The following is a 21,403-nucleotide window of genomic DNA, read 5'->3' as shown; positions in this document are numbered from 1 at the left end:
CCACAATTTGTTAAAAACATAGCAATCTATTGCCTACAGGTAGGAAAGTTTTAAATGTCATCGTATATATATTTTTATATGAATAAATAGTACAGAAATATTGTGAAGTTGTGATGAGATGCAGGATATGTTGAAATGCCGTTAGAAGTTGAGATTTCTCCTTTTTTCATTAAAAAAAATCACAATGCATACAATATGCAGCATTTTTTTAAACTTCAAAGGACAACATAACCTAAACGCAACTACTCATTTAATTTTAAGAAGCATAAATGGATTATCGTTTTCACATCGAACAATTATTTTTTAATTTTCACATATAGGTTAAATGACAACATTCGTATGTACAAAAAAACATGGGTTTTATTAGATAAAATTATCCCAGAAGAACCTGTACACCTGAGCCTGGAAGTGTAAGAAAATGTGGTCAGTAGCAACATCTTTTTAAGAAATTAACAGAAAAGGTTCTTGCATAGCAAGGTGTGAGTTTAAACCCAAAAGGAGCTTATCCATAAATCAGGTAAATCCCAGATCACTGTAAAACAAAAGTTAATTGTGAATTAGTGCAAAAGCTAGTCAAATGGTTGAAGAGCTGTATAAACCATGGCTGATTAACTGTAGACAGTTAACAGGACAGTCATTTATATATGCAATGTGAAAGTGACAGATCAGAAAGAAAAAGCAAAATCATCTGAAAATTGCATCACCTGTTGACTTCAATTTATCCCTCACGCTAGCACTCCTCATACAGGACATAACGAAGCCATCTAGAACGTCTTTCAGAAATTACACTGGGTACTTTACATTCCTGGAGTACTTTGCAAAACATCACCTAATTCAGCAGAGGGCAATGACATTTCACAGAAAACTTGCTACCACATTATCTGTTACAGTAATTTTGGCACTACTGTAGAAATTTTATAAAGGGATAATAGCTGCTTAAGAAAGAAAAGCAGTAAATGCTACCTTTGGAGCAAAATAAAGTCAGATCTCCCTGGCCAGTTCCCTCCCTTATTACTTGAATTATCTATACTTCTGAACAGATCCCCCAAAGTGTTACAAACATATTAGCGCACACTCAAAGACACCTACGTGTGTGGGGAGAACAATTATCTCCATTTATTTTGTTTCATATACATCCATATTTTGAATTTTAATACAAAAGAAAAAAAATTAGAATCTGACAAATGTTTACAAACAAGATACCTTCAAATAGATTTTACTCATTTCAGTCTGGTGCAGAATAAATGACAAATTGTACTGTTATATTCAAGGCAACAGAGTCTGTAGTCTGTGACCACTTAGCCCAACTTTTATGCAAGCTTAATTGTTTTTATCTACCATGAATGATAAACTCATTGTTGATTCCCAGTTCTGTGTGTGTGCACATGTGTACATAGCAGCTCCTTTCATAGAAAGAAAAGACATCTAGAAGTCTTCTTGTACTTTTACCTACAGGAATCATGTTAAGATACAGAATGGATTACATGTAACCGGGGCTGGATTTTATAAGAAAAAATAATTAGCTGACAAATGAGGGCAGCAATAAAAAAGCGTCTTTTTTGCAACAATAAATAAATACAGTCAAAGTTTTCTGTGTGGACTTTAAACCAGCTTCTTCACTGAAGAACAGACGTGGCATTTCCATGGAGTTAAACTTGACCCCATTTACTGTATCTTTTTTCTTGCTCTCTCTCTCTCTCTCTCCTTCACCAAAACAAAGTTTTCCTGCTTCTGCCACAATAGTACAACAATTTGATCTTGACAAGAAAGTGGTGCTGCTGATTTTTATTTCTTTGTCCTTTGGACAAAATAAGCCAAGAATATAATTTGACTGTTGTGACCAATAAAAACGCAGTTTACATCAAGTCTTGTCAGGATAACCTGACTAAAAACATCTGGCTTCTTAATTAAAAATTTTCAGACAACCAGATTCTTGCTCGTGTGTTAGGTTAACACGCTGAACTCTAAGAAGCTGTAGACTGCAGTTTGTTGTTATGGGACCTGCAGAATACAGAAGAAAGTGAAGAATTAAGCACCCTTCATTTTTGAGAACACAGTTGCTGCAAAGTGTTGCCAAGGGTAAATCACTATGAGGGAATTAGTGCCAAGTTGCTTCAACTTGTTTTTTTTTTTTTTTCCCCCTTCAGAAAAAAGAACACTTAAAATTAAGCATCCCTGAACTTTACGCACATTTTCACCCACAGTATACAAAAATGCCACTACCTGTAAAACGCAGCGTGTCACTGGAGTTTCCAAAAATGCCTGAAATCAGTTTTATTTTCAAGTTTACATAATAGTAGTCCATCAAAAAGAAAGCATAAAGACAATTAATAAGCGTGAATATTTATAATAAGGTGTACTTAGCTTAAATTTCTTCAAGAAGTCTTTGGATTAACTTAATATAAAAAACTGAACAGGCATATTAGAATCACATTTTTGCTAATTAGAGTTCAGAAAAACTCTTCTTTGACATTCACAGTTTTATTAGTGACTGAAAATAAAACAATAAAATACATGGTTTCCAAGATTAACTTTTCATTTTTTTTCATACAGTATTCCAGGAATAGGACAATTTTGTTAATACATTTATATTTACCAGCATAACTGCTGATAACAAAAAAAAAAAAAAAAAAAAAAACCACCCAACATTTACTGCTCAGACAAGTGATCTGGATTTTAGGGCAGTTTAATGTCATCAAATTGTACAATAAAAGAAAGTGACCCCAACATCCAGTTCTGATTCCAGTTAAAAAGTTCAGACTAAAGATATCACAATCTGCAAGAAAAGAAAGAAGATGGATGGTATAAATGAAAAACAACAACAAATAAGATGCAGCAATGAAATCAGTGTGCAAGCACTGAATGCTGGATAACCAGCTAAAGCAAGATGACAAACATGAAAGCTACCTGAAACGTCACTTCTATAGTAGTGAATTAGAAAGAAAAATACTGGATTAATTCATTTGGTCTCATCAATTCTTGTCCATCCTATTCTCATTGCGCATAGAATAGCAGACAGCTTCCACAATTATTGATATAAAGTAAAGCCATCCATTTAGTTAATTACAAATGAATTTAATCCTGCATTAATCTAGGCTAGCAGTCTGTTAGTTTTGACCATTACAGTCAAACGGACAACTGTCCATATACAACTGTGGTACAGACACAGATCTGAGTAATGTTGAAAGGCATGCCGATTTTTGTAATTCAGTTACCGTTGGCTTATATTAAAATTTAGCGGTAATATAGGAGCAATCTGTATACTCCACTAGAATTTTGCATAAGCTAGTTTTAGGAACAGCTGTACTTAAATACCACACTGTAATTTGACTACAGCAGTACAACTCCCATGTACATACTACTAGACAGAAACAGAAAGCAGGAGCTTGAAATGTGTAGTAACAGTTGCATGCTCTTTTTCAGGAACGTGTATTTTAGGGAAATACTCTACATCAATCTTTCTACAGAAAAACAGCATTAAAAGAGGAAAAATTAATTTTAAATAGTTAATTACGAATTGTGTTTAGCTTTTCGTCTTACTTGAAAGCCTACTTACTCCCACCCTTTCAAATGCAGTGAGTTACGAAAGGGTAAGCTACGTATCTGTGAGAAGGTAGTGACAACTAAAAAGTATTTTGTTTTTTGTTACTGGGTTATAAGCTTCATAGAAGGATTGCCTCCTTTTAGTATCGAAAGGATTTTGTGTACAATAGAAATTATCAAAAGTGAGAACAACACAGCATTGTCTTGATCAGAAATAATTGTTATTTTGTTTAGCTTTTCTGCAGCAATGACTTAAAACGTCACTCAACTTTTCTTCAGTTATGATACCGTCCAATTCCATACCCAACAACTTAATTGTGAACAAATATTACAAAATAACCTCAACAAAATCCTATTTAATCCTTATATTTGACTGAAACTAAAGGCTGGATATTCTAAGAATAGATTTTTTTTTTTGGGGGGGGGGGAAGGGATGGAGGGGCATTGTCCAGGCAAGCACATGCAGAAGCGGGTATCTGTATTAATGCAAGGTAGGCTTACAAAAACGCTAAGGAGATTTTAGGGTACAACAGAACAGCTAGGACTAGGAACACTTTTGCTTACCTGCTTGCCTTAAATCCTTTTAGTTTCTGTACAAAGAATGATTCAAGAACTTCTGCACATTGGTAAAAAGGAGAGTCACTTGGATTGTAGTAACGACAGTTATCAAAAATTTTGGTCATATCTGCCACAAACTCCGTGACCTTTTTGTAGTAACGCTTCAGTATTCTTTCTTCCATGGTGGCAAGGTCTTCAAACAAACCAAGAATTATTAAATTGAGACATTTTCGTTTTCAGATTCAGGAGTTCACATGATCAGAATGCTAGAAACGAGGCCTATAAGCAAGCTGGACATGTTTGCTGGAATACATGTTACACCATGCCGTAACAGCGTGGCGGGAGTAAGCTTCCTTCTAATAGACACTTCAGCTACACACGACCTATTCATGCATAACTAAAACACAAATAGCAAAAGTGGCTTTGGAAAACTTGAGTTCTTGCAGGAAGCTATTTACTTCTTATAAATAAAGGAAAAAAATATCAGATAATCTTGATTGTTACTTGTACTTTTCTTTACAGCCCTCATTCAGCCAATGGCTATATATACACACATGATTTTTACTCTGTCCAATCCTTCTGATTATTTTTTTATTTGAATTCATGACTTGTTTTGAATGAATTATCAGTTTCCATGGGGATAGGCACATTACCACAAGGCACAGACAGATTTCAAGTGCAGGATCATGCAGAAATGCCAATGTTCTCATTCTTACTGACTAGACAGATTAAAGAAACAGGAATGGTGAATGAAGCAGTAATGGCCCTATTTTTATGCAAATGTAAACTCAATAGAGGGGGAGGAATGGGAACTGCCAACTATAAATATAGCTGTCTAAATGTATAGTGGCACTTTCAGCTGGGGGAAGGAAAAAAAAAAAAAAAGAATGACCTACCTTTGGGAAAATGCCTTTAAAGTGGTTATTTTGAATTGCTACTAACGCCAGAATGCATGAAAACAAGCATAGCTTGGCCTAGATTACCTAGTGATAACAAGCTTATTTTCCTGCTACTTGATTCTGAAAGTGCTAAATGCACTTTCATTAATTTCATTCATTTATTATATGCTTAATTATCTTATCATTTGAGCTTTCTTTTTAAGCTTTAACCCCCCCACAAAAAAGTTTGGTTAACACAAATTAGATATTCATGTTATAAGTGTTTCTCTAAGCAAATTATTCATCATCAACATATAAACCAGAAAGGAACCACTTTCAGTTACTGGCCATGGCCAATTATGGAACAGTTGTTGTTTAGCAGTTTCAGAATGGCACAGTCCAAAAACTTTGGAAGAGAAAAAGGACACCATGGATGGTATATATAGCTTTAAAGGCAAATTAAAAGTTTACAAATACAAAATTGTTCACTATCAAATTAGATGAATTATTTTAAATCTTTAATTTTAAATCATTTTAAACTTCATCTTAAGTTTCATGTCACACTTTAGCTGCATTAACACTGTTTCCTCCTCAAACTCTAGAGCATATACCTCACACTTCGAAGAAGGAACTGATACACAGAAAACACAGGCAAAGCATAGTGTAACAAAATCATCCTCTTGAAATAAATATAAAACTGTTTAGAGATAATTTGGTCCTACTGCTTCACCAAATTTCATATTTTATACGTTAGACAGATTGTATTCAAGGTGAAGGAGTCAGCCTATCAGTAGATAAATTAACTCAGTCATGAACTTCTAAATATATCAATGGGGAATAACATTGTCTCGGTTCATCTAACTACCAAAAAACGTGTATCCTGCAAAATGTATTTTTAAGATCCTCGGATGGAAAGGGTTATCGGAAAATGAATTAGAAATTCATATCACTAGAAACCCAGATCCACTCACTCATCATGCCGTCATCACTCATAGACACTTACCCATTGGCTCTTTTATAACACCATAATAATCCGGTGCATCGTTCGGATCTACTGGTTCCAAAAACGGCCATGCCATCTTGTGAGCCTGTCAAGACAAGAGAGATAATTAAACACACACACACACACACAAAAGAAAGGTGCAGCAGGAGTTATATGTTTTCATTATACTTTTGTCCACAGGGGTCTAGAGCTGAATTTAAAATGCAGCGTTACCTGAAGAGGTAACTAGTTATCATCTGAGTAGTTTGACTTCATGAGAGAAAACAACATGAAATTCAGAGTTAATGGGATACTGGACTAAGGCTGCATAGAGAAGTATGTGATGGATTCACTGGAAGAGGCTGGGGCTTCACACCTAGAAATTGGACAGAATTTTCAACTTCAAGGACTCTAAAATTAATTTATCTTCAAAAATATTTATGTAAAATATAGGACAATACAAAACATTTCTCTTTGAAGATTTCTATTACCACACAATTTTTTTAATCATTAAAATTTTAGTTATTAAATTCTTTCCAGAGGTAGCAGAAAAGGCGTATTTGGGAGTGATGCATCCACCAGAAATATACTGCAACAGACTGCACGATATAATTCTTCTCATCAATATGCCATCATTTCTACGCTGATAATGACTTTCTACAAGAATATTGTATTAAAGAAAGTTTAATAACTGTGAAATGAGAGTACAGAAGCTTTGACCAGAAATCATATAAAAGTAATCTGAGAACAGAACTTTGCACCTTCTACATCACATGCAGTTTCACTACTGCTCTGCCTTTTGGTATTCTGATTAAACCTGCTTCCTTAAAAGCCATTCGCTGAAGAGAAATTGTTGAGTTGCACTAACTCAGAAGCGGTGATCTCCTAATTATCATCAAAGTTACTCAGTAAAATAATGCTAATCAAGCTTGCAGCTGACATACTGGCATTTCTCTCAGAAAACAAAACCAAAAAGACCTTGCCGTTCCCATTTTAAAAGGTCTCCAACAACTGGAAGATAAACCAAGACTTACTCCCCACGATTCACTAGATAAGCTTTGCTGCGATCCTTATTCTCACCTGTAAGGAACGTAGTACTCTTCTTAAACCTTCATAATCTTTATCAGTTAGTGGACTGAGTACAGTCATGGCATCTTCTGTGGACTGACATTGTGGACACACATATTCATCAATGAGATCTGCCTCACTTTGCAAAATGCCAACACAGCGCCCATGATACCAGTTCTGACATCGGTCGCAGCCAATGTAAAATCTGCAAGATCCAAAAAAAAAAGTGTTAGTGACTTGATCTATTTAAAGATTACACTTAAAAACATAAACCTGCAATCCCCTGCACGTGAGCAGATACTTTGCATGATTAAATACAACAGTGTAGCATGTGACATTTCAGACTGACAAATGCTAATTAAACTACTCAACTGCTTTTGTGTTTACAAACAGACTGAATTACCAGACGATTTCATTTCAAAGTTAGTTACTAAATTTTATACTAGAGACACTTTCAAGCAATCAGGGTTTCAAAAATCATTCATCTGCTTTAGAGCTGACAGGAACAGTGTAACACCAGAACTCTCACCCAACCATGATTCCAAAGCAATTCAAGATGCATTTTGTGCAAACTGGACTGCAATCTAGGGCTTCCGTTACCCTCTGCACAAACATTTTTCATATGGAAGGGTCAGCCTCGTAGCTGAATTCAGAAGGGGTATTCTGTGATACAAAGCCTTACAATAACAAATACCAACCACATGCCCCCCTACTAAAATTATGCTTTCTGTCCGGATCAAACAGACTGTAGCACAAAAAAATTCCACTAAGCGCTATATTTGTGTTTTAATCTGTCTAGTTCTCCCTTGTTAAAATTAATTCCAATCGAAGGTTCTTGGGGTTTTTACAAAGCATTTAGACCACCTTGAAAACGTCTACTTTTCCTAAATATTTACTGCATAGCAACATTTTGGGGAAAAATAGAGTTACTGAAAAGGCATTTGTATTACCAATGAATACAATATATGCAGAATACTTCTTTTTTTCTTTGTAAGGAACAAGTAACCAAAGTCAGAGCAGTTTGCTACCTAAACATTAAATAAGAGGTTCTTATCAGAACTCACTGTGACTCATCATAAGGTGTTCTGCAGATACAGTACAATTCCTCACTGCTGCCCTCTTGTGCCCGTTTACAATCATTACAGATGTACACATCCATTTTCTTAGCCTCCTTTTCTGTGATGCCAACACATTCTCCATGATACCAGTTAGTACAAAGATCACAGCCAATATAGAACCTAAAAGTATTCACAATGAAAATGACAATGTAATTGTCATTTCAAATGGCATGGCACTTTTCCCTGCAATTCTCTTTGATGCACTTTCTTGCTGGCCTACTTTCTGCAGTTTTCTGTCTCTGTTTCCCTGCTCCCTACCGTTCTAGCCTTGCAAGCTAAGGTCTCATGCTGCAGCTAGGCTATCAGTAGGGTCACTTGGGTCATTTTTAAAGTGACAGTTCATTAAAATGCACATCAGTACGTAATCAAGCTTTGACAAGCTGGGCTAAAAACATACATCTCCTATGCGTGTGTGAAAAACTGTAAAAGGCACAAAAAGACAAGGCCAAAGGAAAAGATTTACATTTTCAAAACTGTAGCTCAAAAGCCACTTAAACATTTCCTTAAGATTTGAAAATGTAGGTCTCAGTTAATTTAAAAAACAAAGCAAAGCGCAAACACCAACTAGGAGTTACAAGTATACTACAGAGAACATGCATACCAGCCATGTGTAGAATACATATTGGTATAACATGATATGAAAGAAAATTGCGTCAGGACATGGTTGTCATAATTTTAATTGTTTTTGTGGGGGGCCTTGAAAAACAGAGATATTTAACTACCCAAAACTGCAACAAATTGGAAAGTTGACCATTCTTCAGACAATAAATGCCTACCCTCCGACAAAACTATGTGACGGAACCAGGTATGGTATGACACAAAGCGAAGGGAACCGGATACAGAATCATGTAAATGGGACCTTGCACAAAATGATGTGACAAAACTGTAAAATATTATGCAAGGATGTTTGACATTTTGTGTATGGATACCTCCAAGTATATCTACCACTAGCCACAATCAACCAGACGGGCAAAGTTACACATCCGTTCTCTCTGCCTAAGCAAAAGCAAGCTGCCTCAGAATCTGTCTTCCTAGATTTTAAAGATCGTCTGCCATATACTGCCTTATGACTTACTGCGATTCTGCTCTGTCAGCGTACAGCACTAACCACCCGACAGTGCAAGCCAGCAACAGGACAGTAGCTAGCACGTGTTCAACACAACAAGCACCTAAGCCCCATTCTTGGGCCTCTGCATCTGTCCCAGATACTCAGGTCCTGTCTTTTCTCTTACATTTCAGTCAGGCAAATCCCAAAATCGAACAAACCAACCTTCTGTAAAGAACGGACCGATATAGCTCCTTCTACCAACTATCAACGACAATTCAGCCTGCTTCCTTTTCCCAAAACTAGCTGCTCCTGGTGGTCTGCAAGTGCATTTATGTCCAGATTTAGATGTTAAACCTTGCCACTAGAACATGGAACAGGCTTCACAGCTTGTTTTAACAAATAATCTGGAATATAAATATGAATCTTAGAAGGATACCCTTACTGACCACCCTCAAAAGCAATGAGCAAATCACTACAACACCTGACTGCCATAAAGGAGAACTAAAAAACATAAAATATCTGAAATAAAATAAACAATGTAAAAAATGATCTTTGTGGATTGACTACATCCCAAACGTATAGGATACTTGTAATATACTAGAAATTATTTTCTAAAGCTGCGCTTCCATCTTTTCTGAAGTAGAAAAGAGACACCAGCACAAAAAGGAGTATCTGGTGCCCATGTATGTGCACGTATAAAATTTGTTTACCAGAACACGTGAAATGTGACTAACGTCCTTTCCAAAGGACGAAAAAATAATGTAGTTCAACAGTACAGCCATAATTTATAAGAAAGTAAAATTCAGAATTCAAAAAAAGCAGCAGAATGGAATTACCTTGTTAAATGTACTGCTAAGTTTTTAGCATTTCATTTTCTTGAAATCTTATTCTGTGCATTTAAGCACAGTTCTCCAGTCTGTATGCCAAAATTCACTGCGGCCACATTTTTTATTGGCTTACTCAAATACCTACTGAAGTCAGTAGAAAGAATTAGCCTGACAATGAAATACTTCTGCTTGTAAAAATTGTTAATTTCTTTTTATTTTTTTGATAGTTGTATTGCTTACTAACAAAAGAAGCAGTAATACATAGATCCGTGTTCAATGCCACCACAAAATGAGAACAGGGTATCCTCCTAAGTTTACTGAATGACAGATAAAATACTAAAACAGTATTATTTTAAGTGAGATATGTGAGATACGCATCTCTTAGAAGTAATATTGAATTAACAACCTGGACATCCGAAGTCTGCTATTTAAAGAACAAAGATAGCACAGACAGCTGTCTAAACTTTCCCACACTGACATAATGCTGTAATGATTTGAGCTACTGAATACCCAAGGTGGAAAAAAACCAAAGACCTCAACTTCATTAAAAAAAAAAAAAAAAGAAAAAAAAAAGAAAGAAAGAAAGAAAAAAGGCTAGAAAGGAACCTTAAGAGACCCTCTAGTTCTAGCCCTAAATTTTGAATGAAGAACCATTACTAGAGTGAAAGCAATACTCCACCTCTACGGTTTATTTCTGTTATCAGGACTTACATTTAAACCAACAGCACAAGCACCAAGTAATACTTTTCAGTATTGTAACTTGAGAAAAGTACTCACTTGGAACTGGTCTGAAGTGAAATTTATTTTACATACATCTACACAGCTATCAGGTGTTAGCCATTTCCAACTCATGATGTTAGTCATTACTAGCTTAAGCAGGTATGCACAACACTATTCCACTGCAACCACTGGATCTTCCACTCCACTACTTACTAAATTTCTTCACAAATTTGTATATAGCATTTCCTCTTTCACAGATTCCCCCCACCCTTTTTCACAGTTAGAATCAACTGTTAAAGAGAACTGCAGCTTTCACTTTGCCAAATGCTTACATATCCAGCTTTGTGATCAGGTCTGGTACATAAATCACTGCTACCTGAAACATTGTCCAAAGTGAACCACAGTCCAGTAACTTGGAATTCCCTTTACTGGCTAGTGATTTACAAAAAAGTCATTTCTTGGAAGACGGTACCAAAGCTACTTCTAAAGAAGATCAGCCACCTGTTCACCAGAAATTGCTCAAACCCACAGTCACTTGCTTCCAAGGCAGAGGCAAAACAGCAAAAGAAAGAGTAACAGAGCGGAGGGAAAAAAAAGAAGAGTATGTGCATGTGAGACAGAAAGGTCATACAATGGAAACATGCAAACAAGTAAAAATATACAAGTTAATAGTTTTGTAACTGCTAGTGGAACCTAGAGACTTTATTCTTTAATACCTTAGCAATCACTGCAATAACACCCGATAGTCTATCTCCAATTCTAAAACTACCTCAGACTAATAGCTAACCTAAATCAAACAACGCACAATAAAAGCCTATGGCATTCATTACTCACTTAGATTCATCATAAGGCGTTTTACAGATGCAGTAAAGCTTTGTGTCCTTCTTGGTTTCCTTTGAGGTAGTAGAAATCATTTTCTTTTTCTTGGACTTGGAAGCTGACGAATCTTTCTCCTCATCTCGTTTTCTCTTCTGGGAGGATACTGGCACTGGGACTGTGGTGGAGGAGGTGATGTTGGCTGCGTGCTGCTGTGGTGGTGGCGGCAGTGGTGGCGGCGGCGGCGGCGGAGGTGCAGTCGCTGCAGCTGCGGCTGCGGCTGCAGCAGCAGCTGCAGCTGCCTGTGCTTTTTCCTTTTCTTTCTTAATTTTAGTCAAGTCTTTCTTTAGCTCCTCCTGAAGTACATTAAATGAATAAAGATAGAGGAGAGACCTAAGATTATTCCAGGACAGGATTAAAACCTAGACATAAACCCCTGTGCTTAAGCAAAGGAAAATTATTTAAGGACTTCAGATGTGCAAAATTTTTTAAGGTACATAACCTATAACTCACATAAAATTAAGGATGGTACTCTCTGCCTACTATGACATATCAGCTGCAATTTATCAACACCTTAACAAATTTATTTGTTTCCTGAAACAAAGTATTTTCAGCCCAGATGAAAAACTAGAAGTATATAAAGAAGGACAGCTGTTGGTTTAGCAGATAACCGTACATCCAAAATCAGAATTTCTTCCTGTATGTTTTCTTAAAAGCTCACTGAGCAAATAAATTTAAAATTAACATAGAAACATTCCCCCCTAATTTAAAATAAAATTAGTCTTTGAGAAGAACTGTTCTTACCTGCACTTCAATTTGTAGATCTTTGTCCAGAAGCGCTCTTTTTTTCAGTATTTCAGCTTTCAGTTGTTCTTTGTGCTTGAAAAGCAGAGCCGAGAGCTTGGTAGCGTTCTGCTTACTACGCTTCTGTTCCACACTCTCTTCTCTCTTTCGTTTCTTAGCTGCCTGTTTTTCTTCCTTATCTATCTTATCGAGAATATATTTCATCACTTGGTTGCATACAATCATTCTAGGGAAGGAATAAAGAAAAAGCACACTGTGCTGAGCTGTCTGTTTATCCCAACTGGAGAATGCAGAATTACTTAATTCTCTAGTCTCTGCAAGCTGCAAGGTATATTACTAAATCTCTTAAAACAAAACACTACAAGGTATATTTTGTAACAGACATCGTTCCCACCCATTTTTATTTATTAGAGCAATACAGGGACGGACAGGCAGTTCTTAGGCTCATTACAGGGGGTCAGTCCCCCTTCCCCTATAACATTCCAAACAAAGTTTAAGCTTCAACACGATGAGAAGGATTTCCATTCAATTCAGTTCCCACAAACATGTTTGAAAGGGCTGAATTCTTTGGTTATTCTGATGCACAATGAAAGCAAATCAGAAGCCCATAACTTGCTCCAGAACACGAATTTCCTTCCTCTGGAGAGCACCACGCATGACTAAGTTACCACATTTTGGCATTTTTCAGTGTACAGAATTCAGTTCAAAGATGTTCCATTTCTCCATTAATGACAAATCCGGATTTTGTTTACATCTGTTTATTGTACACCCTAAGTACAACTTGGGGTGTTGGACTTCTGTCCATCTAAATAGAGATTTGGCTGTCTGCCCCTATTAAATGACAGATATATGACAATACGTTTTATTCTTTTCTTTATGAAATTGTGAACACTAAACAAATAGTACCAACTGATACTGGTGTAACCAACTATTCTTATTCTCTGATTCAATGATCAAAACTTTTATAAAATAGTAAACTTTTTGTTACCAACTGGATAACAAGTGCATGTTGTCAACTGAAGCAACTACATGAATGAAAAGGGATCAAAATAACCCCAAGATAACGAGTGACAAACATTCTAAATTTGCATTTAACAGCTTCAGGCATGAAATCTGTTAGTTTGTGGAACACTGTTATCTTTAATCTCATCACTTCTCTCTAAAGGGTGGAATATAAGTATTAAAAAAAGGAGACAAAGCGATGCCAAAGGACAAAATGGAAATGAACTGTCACAATAAAGGACAGATCAAAAGAAAAAAAAAAGGCTTTGCTGCAATAGAACCATTCATTCTTCATTCTATGCTCCTTTAAGGATGGTTTTTTATCTTGAATTTTTCCAACATTGTGGCTAGCTCCAAAGAGAAGCACATTGCATTTCATTTTTTAAGAAATGAATAATCCAAATAAGGAACATAAAAGGATTCCACTACTTACAGGTAGGAATATCATTACAAAAGTTACAGTTCTCACCAGTTACTTTTGAGTATTCTTTTACTCAATTTTAAAATAGAAGACCCTCTAAAAGCAGGTTTCTAAAAAGTGTTTCATTACATCACCATTAAAAGATGCTATAAACGCAAACATCTAAATACACACTGTGATGCATATTCACCTCTGATTTTCCTCCCTCTCAGCTGGAGTCAGCGTCTTCTTCTGCTTCAAGTGCTCTATCACAGCATTCTGTTTCATAACCACCTGCAAGATCATACAGAATCCAAAATAAAATATGAAAACTTTAGCCGGTATTTGATAATACTACTGGGAGAACCAGGACATTTCCTAAATTAAAAAAAAATTATTTAGTTCAAAAAGTGACAAAATAAAACTGACTTCATCAGGGCAGTGCTTGTTTAAACAATTCTTTACCTTGAAATTGGAAATTTACCCCCTCCTTCTGCCCCCAACCCAAACGGAGTAAGAAATTTGCTTATGCTGAATTTAACACAGGGACTAAATGTAAATTGACATTATTTCTTCAGTGACCGGTTGTTTTATACGTATATGTGTGTGTGTGTGTGCGCATATATATATATATATATATATATATATATATATATATATATAAAAAGAATAAGAAGAGTCCAATATATACATATTTTTAAAAGCCCCGCAGCCATCCAACAGCATTACATTTCAGATACCTCTTTGAAACCTCAGTTTCCTATAGCAGGCAATGAAAGTGCTGTAAGTGTGTTCTGAACATCAGCTCTCCTATCTATAACCTATCTCTTCTGAACTGAGAATAAAGATATACTGTCCCAGCAGCTAGTGGTAAGTTGAAGTGAGGTGCCAGAAGACTGCAAACATGGTACAGTTGACTTGATATGCTCAATTAACTTAGAATATTTTATTAGATTGCCAAAACTAATCGTGCACTAGCTCTGAAACAATCATATTAACTGCCTATCAAATGTATTAACATTGTTAACAAGAACAGGCATTTAAAATGAGATTTGTTTCATTAATTAAGTTTTAATTTCCTTCTGTTAACTTTACCTGTTTCTGGATAATGTCACTTTGATTAGAAGCCTGAAGGGTGTGCTCACGTTTAATTTCTATCTGTTGCTGCTTTTTCTTCTGTTGCTGCTCCCTGAGCTGCTGAACTCTCTGCAGCTGCTCCTGAACACTAGCTGCTTGAACTGTTACCACATTCTGAATCTGGTGAGCCTGTACTGGGCTAGTTTGTTGAATCTGAATAGGTAACTGAAGCTTGATCTGCTGGGGCACACTGCCTTGTTGGGCTTGTATCTGAGCCACAACATGTGACTGAAGCTGAGAGAGAACTTGGACTTGTTGCTGAAGCTGAGGCACTGTAATAACTTTTGTTGGAGGCTGCTGAAGTTGCAACTGAGGACGAGTTGGGGATTGCACAGGAACCTGATTTAAACTCTGAGTAGTTGGAAGGGTTGAGACTGAAGTCTGAACCTGAGGTTGTGATTGCTGCAGCTGAGCTTGAATTTGTATGGGAGCATGGGGCTGCATCTGAATCTGTTGTTGGGTTGTAGTCTGCACCTGAGCTGGTTGTTGAGGCTGGACTGGGGACTGGCCTTGTGGAGGGATGGCAGTCTGCGGCTGACTCTGGACTTGCACTGGAGATTGCCCTTGAGCCTGGGTCTGTGTCGGAGACTGAACAGTCACTGGAGATTTAGATGACTGTGCTTCAGGTGTGGCTGGAGAGTCAATGGATGTTGGAGTTTGAGATTCAGGCTGGGTCTGAGTTTCAGGCTCAAGTGGTGGCTGAGGTGCCTGTGGCTGAGCTGCCTGTGGCTCAGCTGGGGGCACAGGCGGAATACTCTGATTCTGCACTTGGGGCTGAGATTGCTGCTGACTCTGAGGCTGTGGCTGAATTGGTGGCAGCGCTGATGTTGGTGGTGCCTGTAAAGCTTGCTTCTGTTCTCCTGTAGCTGTGAAGGATAAAAACAAAGTATCCCAATCATTTCAAATGGCAGGTCTATGACCTTTACTAATTTGAACAACTAGAATTTCTGAATTTGATGAAGGAGCTTAAGAACTACTTCAGAACCTACCCTTTAGAACTACTGTAAAACTCTATGCAGAAATTCAAAAGAGTTCTAAGCGTATAATATACTTCTAACAAATTTGTTTTAGTTAGGGACCTTCTCCAACTGCACAAAAATACCCCACACAACCTAGGCTGAATATTTTTTTCTGCTGAAGAGATAGATCACCTGCTCACCTGTGGTTGAAGTGGAAACTGTTGTTGTAGCGGTACTAGCTGTAGTAGCTGCTGCTGGTAGTGGGGTGAAAAGGAATCTTTGAATGGTACCATTTGGCATAGCTGCTTGCATTAGCTGTTGTCCTGGACCTGGTATTACAGTCACACCCTGAGGGATTAATTGTAATTGACCAGTAGTTTGACCTTGTCCCTGAATTACCACAGTTAATCCTTGACTGCCACCCTAAAAAAAGAAGTAAATATTCCTGTATTAGCGATATAATTCTTAGATAGACTTTGCTGACAATTAGGAGAATTGGGGCTCTGGATTTCAGAATTCAATACTTTAACCGTATATCATATTCTTAAATTCCAAAAGCAGGAGCTGAGCTCAGGAGATGGTAAAATGTTATTTCAATAATTATAGCAACAGATTAGTGGGTTGGGTTTAGTTATATATATTTGCATCCAAATTCCGACAAGAACCTTATCTAGAAAGCAGCTAAAATGGAACATATTCATTCCTAGAATTTACAAGCAATACAGAGCATGGATAGTTCAGACATACTGTTAATAAACTTCTTAGGTTCTTCAGAAGGTGATGTAAAAACTCTCTACACTGAGAGAGAACTCCTGTGTGTGTATCAGATCCTACCCAACTGCAAGCTTTCACCACGGACTGTTCAGTTGCTTTGTAATGCGTTGTAAATTTCTGTTGCTTAAGCTGCCTCTTTGGACATCAGCATTCTGATTATCTTTAATATGTATAGAAGTAGCTAAGCTTCCAGAAAGATCAGAGAAAATTTAATCTTCAGAATGATTTAAGACGACAGGTATGATCCAAATAATCCATCTCTACAGAGGCAGCTCACAGCCTCATGCTCAGCTGAGGCATGGAGAAAGTAGACTACCTAGAAGCATAATTCCAATTTTGTGAAACCATGGAACAGAATAAAGTTTCTACAATTCTTTTGAATCTTCTGGAGTGGAGCTGAACTCAGTCTGGTTCTACATATAAAGATCATACCTGGCAATGAGCAGTCTGTACATTACAATCTTATTTTATATATATACATATTTTTTAAGAATAGATATTGCGGTAACTCACAGAAGTCTACTTTTACCTTAAGCATTATTCTAAACTTATTTTTTTGGCCAATAGACCCTCATGATCTGGGCAGCAGCTCTTAAGAACTTTTTCCTCCTCCAGTTCCAAATACTTCAATTTTTCCTCTGAGACTCAGGACAATAGGAATGAAAAATAAATATTCATACGACATCAAAAGACAAGGAACAAATATATATTCTGAAGATCTACAAAACAGACCATACACACTTATGTCCTTTAATACAAGACGTCTTTCTATACTTCTAAATTTTCCTGATGTCACTTACAATATCAGGTGTAATATAATAGGAAGAGATATTTAAAACTCTAAATATACTACTTAAGCATCTTTCAGTCTGTAATTATGCTACCAGTCATCCTAAGTGAAGGCTGAAACATAACTGAGAATGTAAATTTCTGAGCAGATATACTATGCTGCTGAAATCAAAGGTACCATAAGGTATATGAAAAGGTATACAACATCTTCATGCTCAGAGGCTGTATTTTACCTGTCCTTGCGTTAGTTGTGTGAGCTGGGCCATAGTAAGTTTCACTTGTCCCTGCTGAGGGCGAGTGGGCTGCGATGTGGTTTGTGGCTGTATGGGCTGAGGTGAGGTTCCAGGAGATGTTACTGTCTTCTGTCCAGGACTTGAAGAAGCTGTGCTAGTACTAGAAACTGCTGTTGAGACAGGCTGACCTCTGATTATCTGAGTCACCACCTGCTGTGTCTGACCTGTAAGAGGAAAAAAAAAAATCGTGATACTGAAATGTTTGATGTTTTAATCGCTGGTGCAATAAACCTCCGAATCATAACTTCTGGCAATAATACCAAACAAATCAAGCAAGCACTGCAGTTTGCAGATGAATTTCCTTTACAAATGATGTTTCTATGGTTGATTGAAAACAGTCTGTAAATTGTTTTATATTTACATTTTACAAGTCAGTTTATATACTTACAAGGAATTTCAAATGCTAGTTCCCCCCCTTTTTAATAAAAAACTTTCTCAAAGTGCTGTTATATTGAACCCTTTTTAAAAAAAATGGGCTTAATTTTAACTACTGTAATACTTGATGTCTGGGATGATTAACACTGACAAAGCCTGTAACTGACACCTTCAAAAGCCAAAAGGCACTTGTTAAGAGTCAAGCATCAAAATGAGATGTTTTTGCACTGAGGCATGCGATACAGAAAGTATTTATGAGAAACAAACCATGGTTTTCACACTGGAAATTTAAATATTAAAATGAACCTACTGGCTGGAAGAATACCTTGTTGCACCACTAGAGGTGTTCGAATGATGGTCTTTCCAAGTGTTGACTGCTGAAGGGGTGTCCGTATTACTGTCATACCAGGACGGAGTGGTGTTCCTTGCATTACCTACATACACCAAAATGGAGAGCACGTGTAAACTTAAAGAAAATTCTGGGATATGCTTTGAAGAGTTTTGGGGGATTTGTGCATAAATAAAGCAAGAAATGAGAAGATGCAAGTAGAGCCAATATTTTTTCCATGTATTCAGAGTTGCTGAGGCTTACCAAGCTCTAATTTATCATTTTTTCCAGTAGGACTCTCTATTCAAAGGAGGTATGTAACTGTCTCCATTAAGACTACTGCTGCGAAGAGCCAATAAAGTTAAAGAAAAGAGACTGCACAGAACTTTTTGTATTTGCCAACAACTTATAATATATATGCCCAAAACTTTTTGCATTAAATAATCAGAAAAATATCTTACTTGTGAAGTGCTTGTTGTTCCTAATGTCCCTGTGGTATTTGGCCTAATTGTTACAGTTGCTGTCCTTGGCTGGAATGAAGTAAACGTCTGACTTGCACCTGTAGTTGACGGAATGATACCCAATACTTTTTGCTGAACTTGAACAACACCTAATTAAAGAAAAATTAATAATTCATTAATGACATAATTGCCAGTATAAGAAGTTACTGTAAGTCCAGGGTAGCATTTAGAAATCAGTCTCCAGGTTTCTAGAACACCTTTGAGTCTTTCAACATTTCTGGGGAGAACCTTTGTCATAGTCTAAAAAGAAGCAGCATTACACTTGGTCAACATTTTCATCTACGTTGTAAGTTAAGAAAAAGGTATTTTAGAAAAAACAAGGAAAGAGTGAAACTTCACAAAGACTAGTTTGATTGTCACTGCAAAGAAGTCCTTGCATTGTTATGATGCCACAAAATTCGTATTATACAACCATTAAGTAAAGGCTATATCTGATTTATTTAAACGTAGGAGACCAGTTTAACACCTTTTACCTAAAAATTCACGGTGCTGAAGAAACCGGGCAACGTTTTTCCTCTCGCCTAAGAAACACCAATACAAAACTAGTAGCCTCCATGATTTTTAACTCAGACACTAAGCGAAATGGAGACAGTGGATTGAGCATTTCTGTTTAATGTACATCCACAAATCTCAAAATATTATGCCCTCTGCTCCAGGCAAGAAAGAATGCCAATCTTACTTTGGACACTAAACTTTTGCTCAGTGAAGAGCAGATGTTGGCATTAGTTAGTAACTAAGAACAGCTGCTTTTTGGGGAAGAAAATATTTCTTTGACATCTAATATAGATAATGAAAAAAGCATGCTTCATTTCACATTTTTAAAAACAGAGAATTTAAGTTTGCGCTATGAAATGCAGAGTGATTTAGAGGCAGAATTTTGCATTTTCCCCCCTACAGACACAAGGGGGGAAACAAACTCTAGAAACTTATTTCATTTTTTTTCCAAGTCACAGTTTACTTCACTGGGAAAGTAGTGTCAATGGAGAATTAATCAGCAAGCTGGAATACATTTTTAATTCAGTTCCCCTTCCCCTACCTCCTTGAGTTGATGGCACATTGACGGCAACAATCTTGCTGTTTGCAGGGAGTGGCAGCTTAGTTATCACTTTCCCTGCCATCGTTACTGGACTGCCTGAGATCTGGAAGGTCTGCCCTGTGCTGGCAATGGTTGTGGCTGAGGTGGCAGCTGTGCTAGTGGCTATTGAGGCACACAGAACAGTCAATTTTAGAGCAGAATAATTAGTCAAGAATATGACTATTTGCAAGTATGAAACAGCAAACTACAGGATTATTTTTACAGTCATTTTGAATGTGTCATGTCATTCTTTCTTTGGTAAAGACTTTTTTTTTTTTTGGAAACAGTAAATTACAGCACAGAATGCTTTCATTATCAATGATTACTGTCAATGATTACTGGTAGAACAACTGGCAGTAAGAAATTAAACAGGTCAGAAATAAAACTACCTAGCAAGACTGTGAACAAAGGAAAATTAGACAGGTTCTATTTCAGAAGCGTTCCGCTGACTTAGCAAGAGAGTGAAGAGCAAAGATAACAAATGAAACGTCAAAAATGCTGTATTCTGGAGATGCAAGTGTTGTGTTGAAATTCACCCTATTTACATGCTCTTTGCACGATGAATAGCTATTTACCTGTTGAAGATTGGCCTTGTTTAACCCAAGTAGCAAAAGTCTGATGGAAATTCTTGTTCTGTTGGAATGTTACTGTAGCTGGAGAACCCACTTTCGTAGTAAGTACTACTTTGGTTCCAGTGGCAACCGGACCCGTTAAAGGGCCTACCACAACTTTCTGTGGAGTTGAGACAGTAGTTGCAGTACTGCTGGCTGTAGTGACTGCAGGAGCCACACCTGCGGCGGGTATCTGCTTCTGCTGTTCCAGTCGTTTCTACAGAAGTTAGGAAAAAAAAATAAATGAAGGGATAATTAGCCATCACAGATCTTGTAAAATAAATGCTGTTTTTCCAGTATTGCAAAATAAAGGATTCTGGTAGGATTTTAGTTTAAGTTGTAAACGACTGAAGAATAAGCGTTTGCGTACCCTGTAGCACTACACACACAAGACCATTTGATCTGTAGAACCACAACTCTGCTTCTACTACACAGCCAGCAGTTTTCCCTTAAAAATTCTTTAAAATCCTGTGCTTAATTTCACTACGTGTTTTATTAAAAGAAAAACAAAACTGATTTAGTCTCAGATTAGACTGAAAGGTTGAAAAAGCTCTGAAAAATGCACAAATTTGTTTTTGACTATACGTATACAGCCCTTACCTACTTTAGCAAGGGACACACCTTACCCAACCACCTTGTGTGTTGCAACTCTTACAAAAGGCATATTTAATTCAGAGACCCACCTTTGTGAAGGGACAGTATCAGCAGGCTCTTTCACAATGCCAACTAATCTAACATTCTTCCCTATACTACAGAATTATTTCTGTACTTAACTTA

The 21,403-nt window shown here is 36.9% G+C and overlaps 1 protein-coding gene across 29 annotated transcripts in view; it reads right to left on the bottom strand.

Annotated features, from left to right (window-relative positions):
- Positions 1 to 342: 342 nt before the first annotated feature.
- BPTF (bromodomain PHD finger transcription factor) overlaps positions 343 to 21,403 on the bottom strand; it is a 62,126-nt gene continuing 41,065 nt past the window's right edge. For 6 of the 29 annotated variants that reach the window (XM_009678986.2, XM_009678979.2, XM_068913718.1 and 3 more), the window contains 15 exons: positions 20,591 to 20,843; positions 19,977 to 20,138; positions 18,881 to 19,029; positions 18,402 to 18,525; positions 17,657 to 17,880; positions 16,061 to 16,283; positions 14,860 to 15,767; positions 13,976 to 14,058; positions 12,363 to 12,588; positions 11,577 to 11,914; positions 8,094 to 8,267; positions 7,042 to 7,234; positions 5,983 to 6,067; positions 4,108 to 4,294; positions 343 to 2,001 (listed from right to left, as the gene is read on the bottom strand). In XM_009678986.2, coding sequence (XP_009677281.2) covers positions 1,965 to 2,001; positions 4,108 to 4,294; positions 5,983 to 6,067; positions 7,042 to 7,234; positions 8,094 to 8,267; positions 11,577 to 11,914; positions 12,363 to 12,588; positions 13,976 to 14,058; positions 14,860 to 15,767; positions 16,061 to 16,283; positions 17,657 to 17,880; positions 18,402 to 18,525; positions 18,881 to 19,029; positions 19,977 to 20,138; positions 20,591 to 20,843 — 3,366 coding nt within the window. In that variant the 3' untranslated portion in view covers positions 343 to 1,964. Of the gene's footprint in view, positions 2,777 to 4,107; positions 4,295 to 5,982; positions 6,068 to 7,041; positions 7,235 to 8,093; positions 8,268 to 11,576; positions 11,915 to 12,362; positions 12,589 to 13,975; positions 14,059 to 14,859; positions 15,768 to 16,060; positions 16,284 to 17,656; positions 17,881 to 18,401; positions 18,526 to 18,880; positions 19,030 to 19,976; positions 20,139 to 20,590; positions 20,844 to 21,403 lie in introns of all 29 variants that reach the window. The other 23 variants (XM_009678987.2, XM_068913725.1, XM_068913728.1 and 20 more) reach the window with 18 other exon arrangements.

The sequence above is a fragment of the Struthio camelus genome, chromosome 19 (genome assembly GCF_040807025.1).
Source record: "Struthio camelus isolate bStrCam1 chromosome 19, bStrCam1.hap1, whole genome shotgun sequence".
Taxonomy (NCBI): domain Eukaryota; kingdom Metazoa; phylum Chordata; class Aves; order Struthioniformes; family Struthionidae; genus Struthio; species Struthio camelus.
Note: the sequence above shows the minus strand (reverse complement) of the source record. Positions and strands in the feature narration are given on the sequence as shown.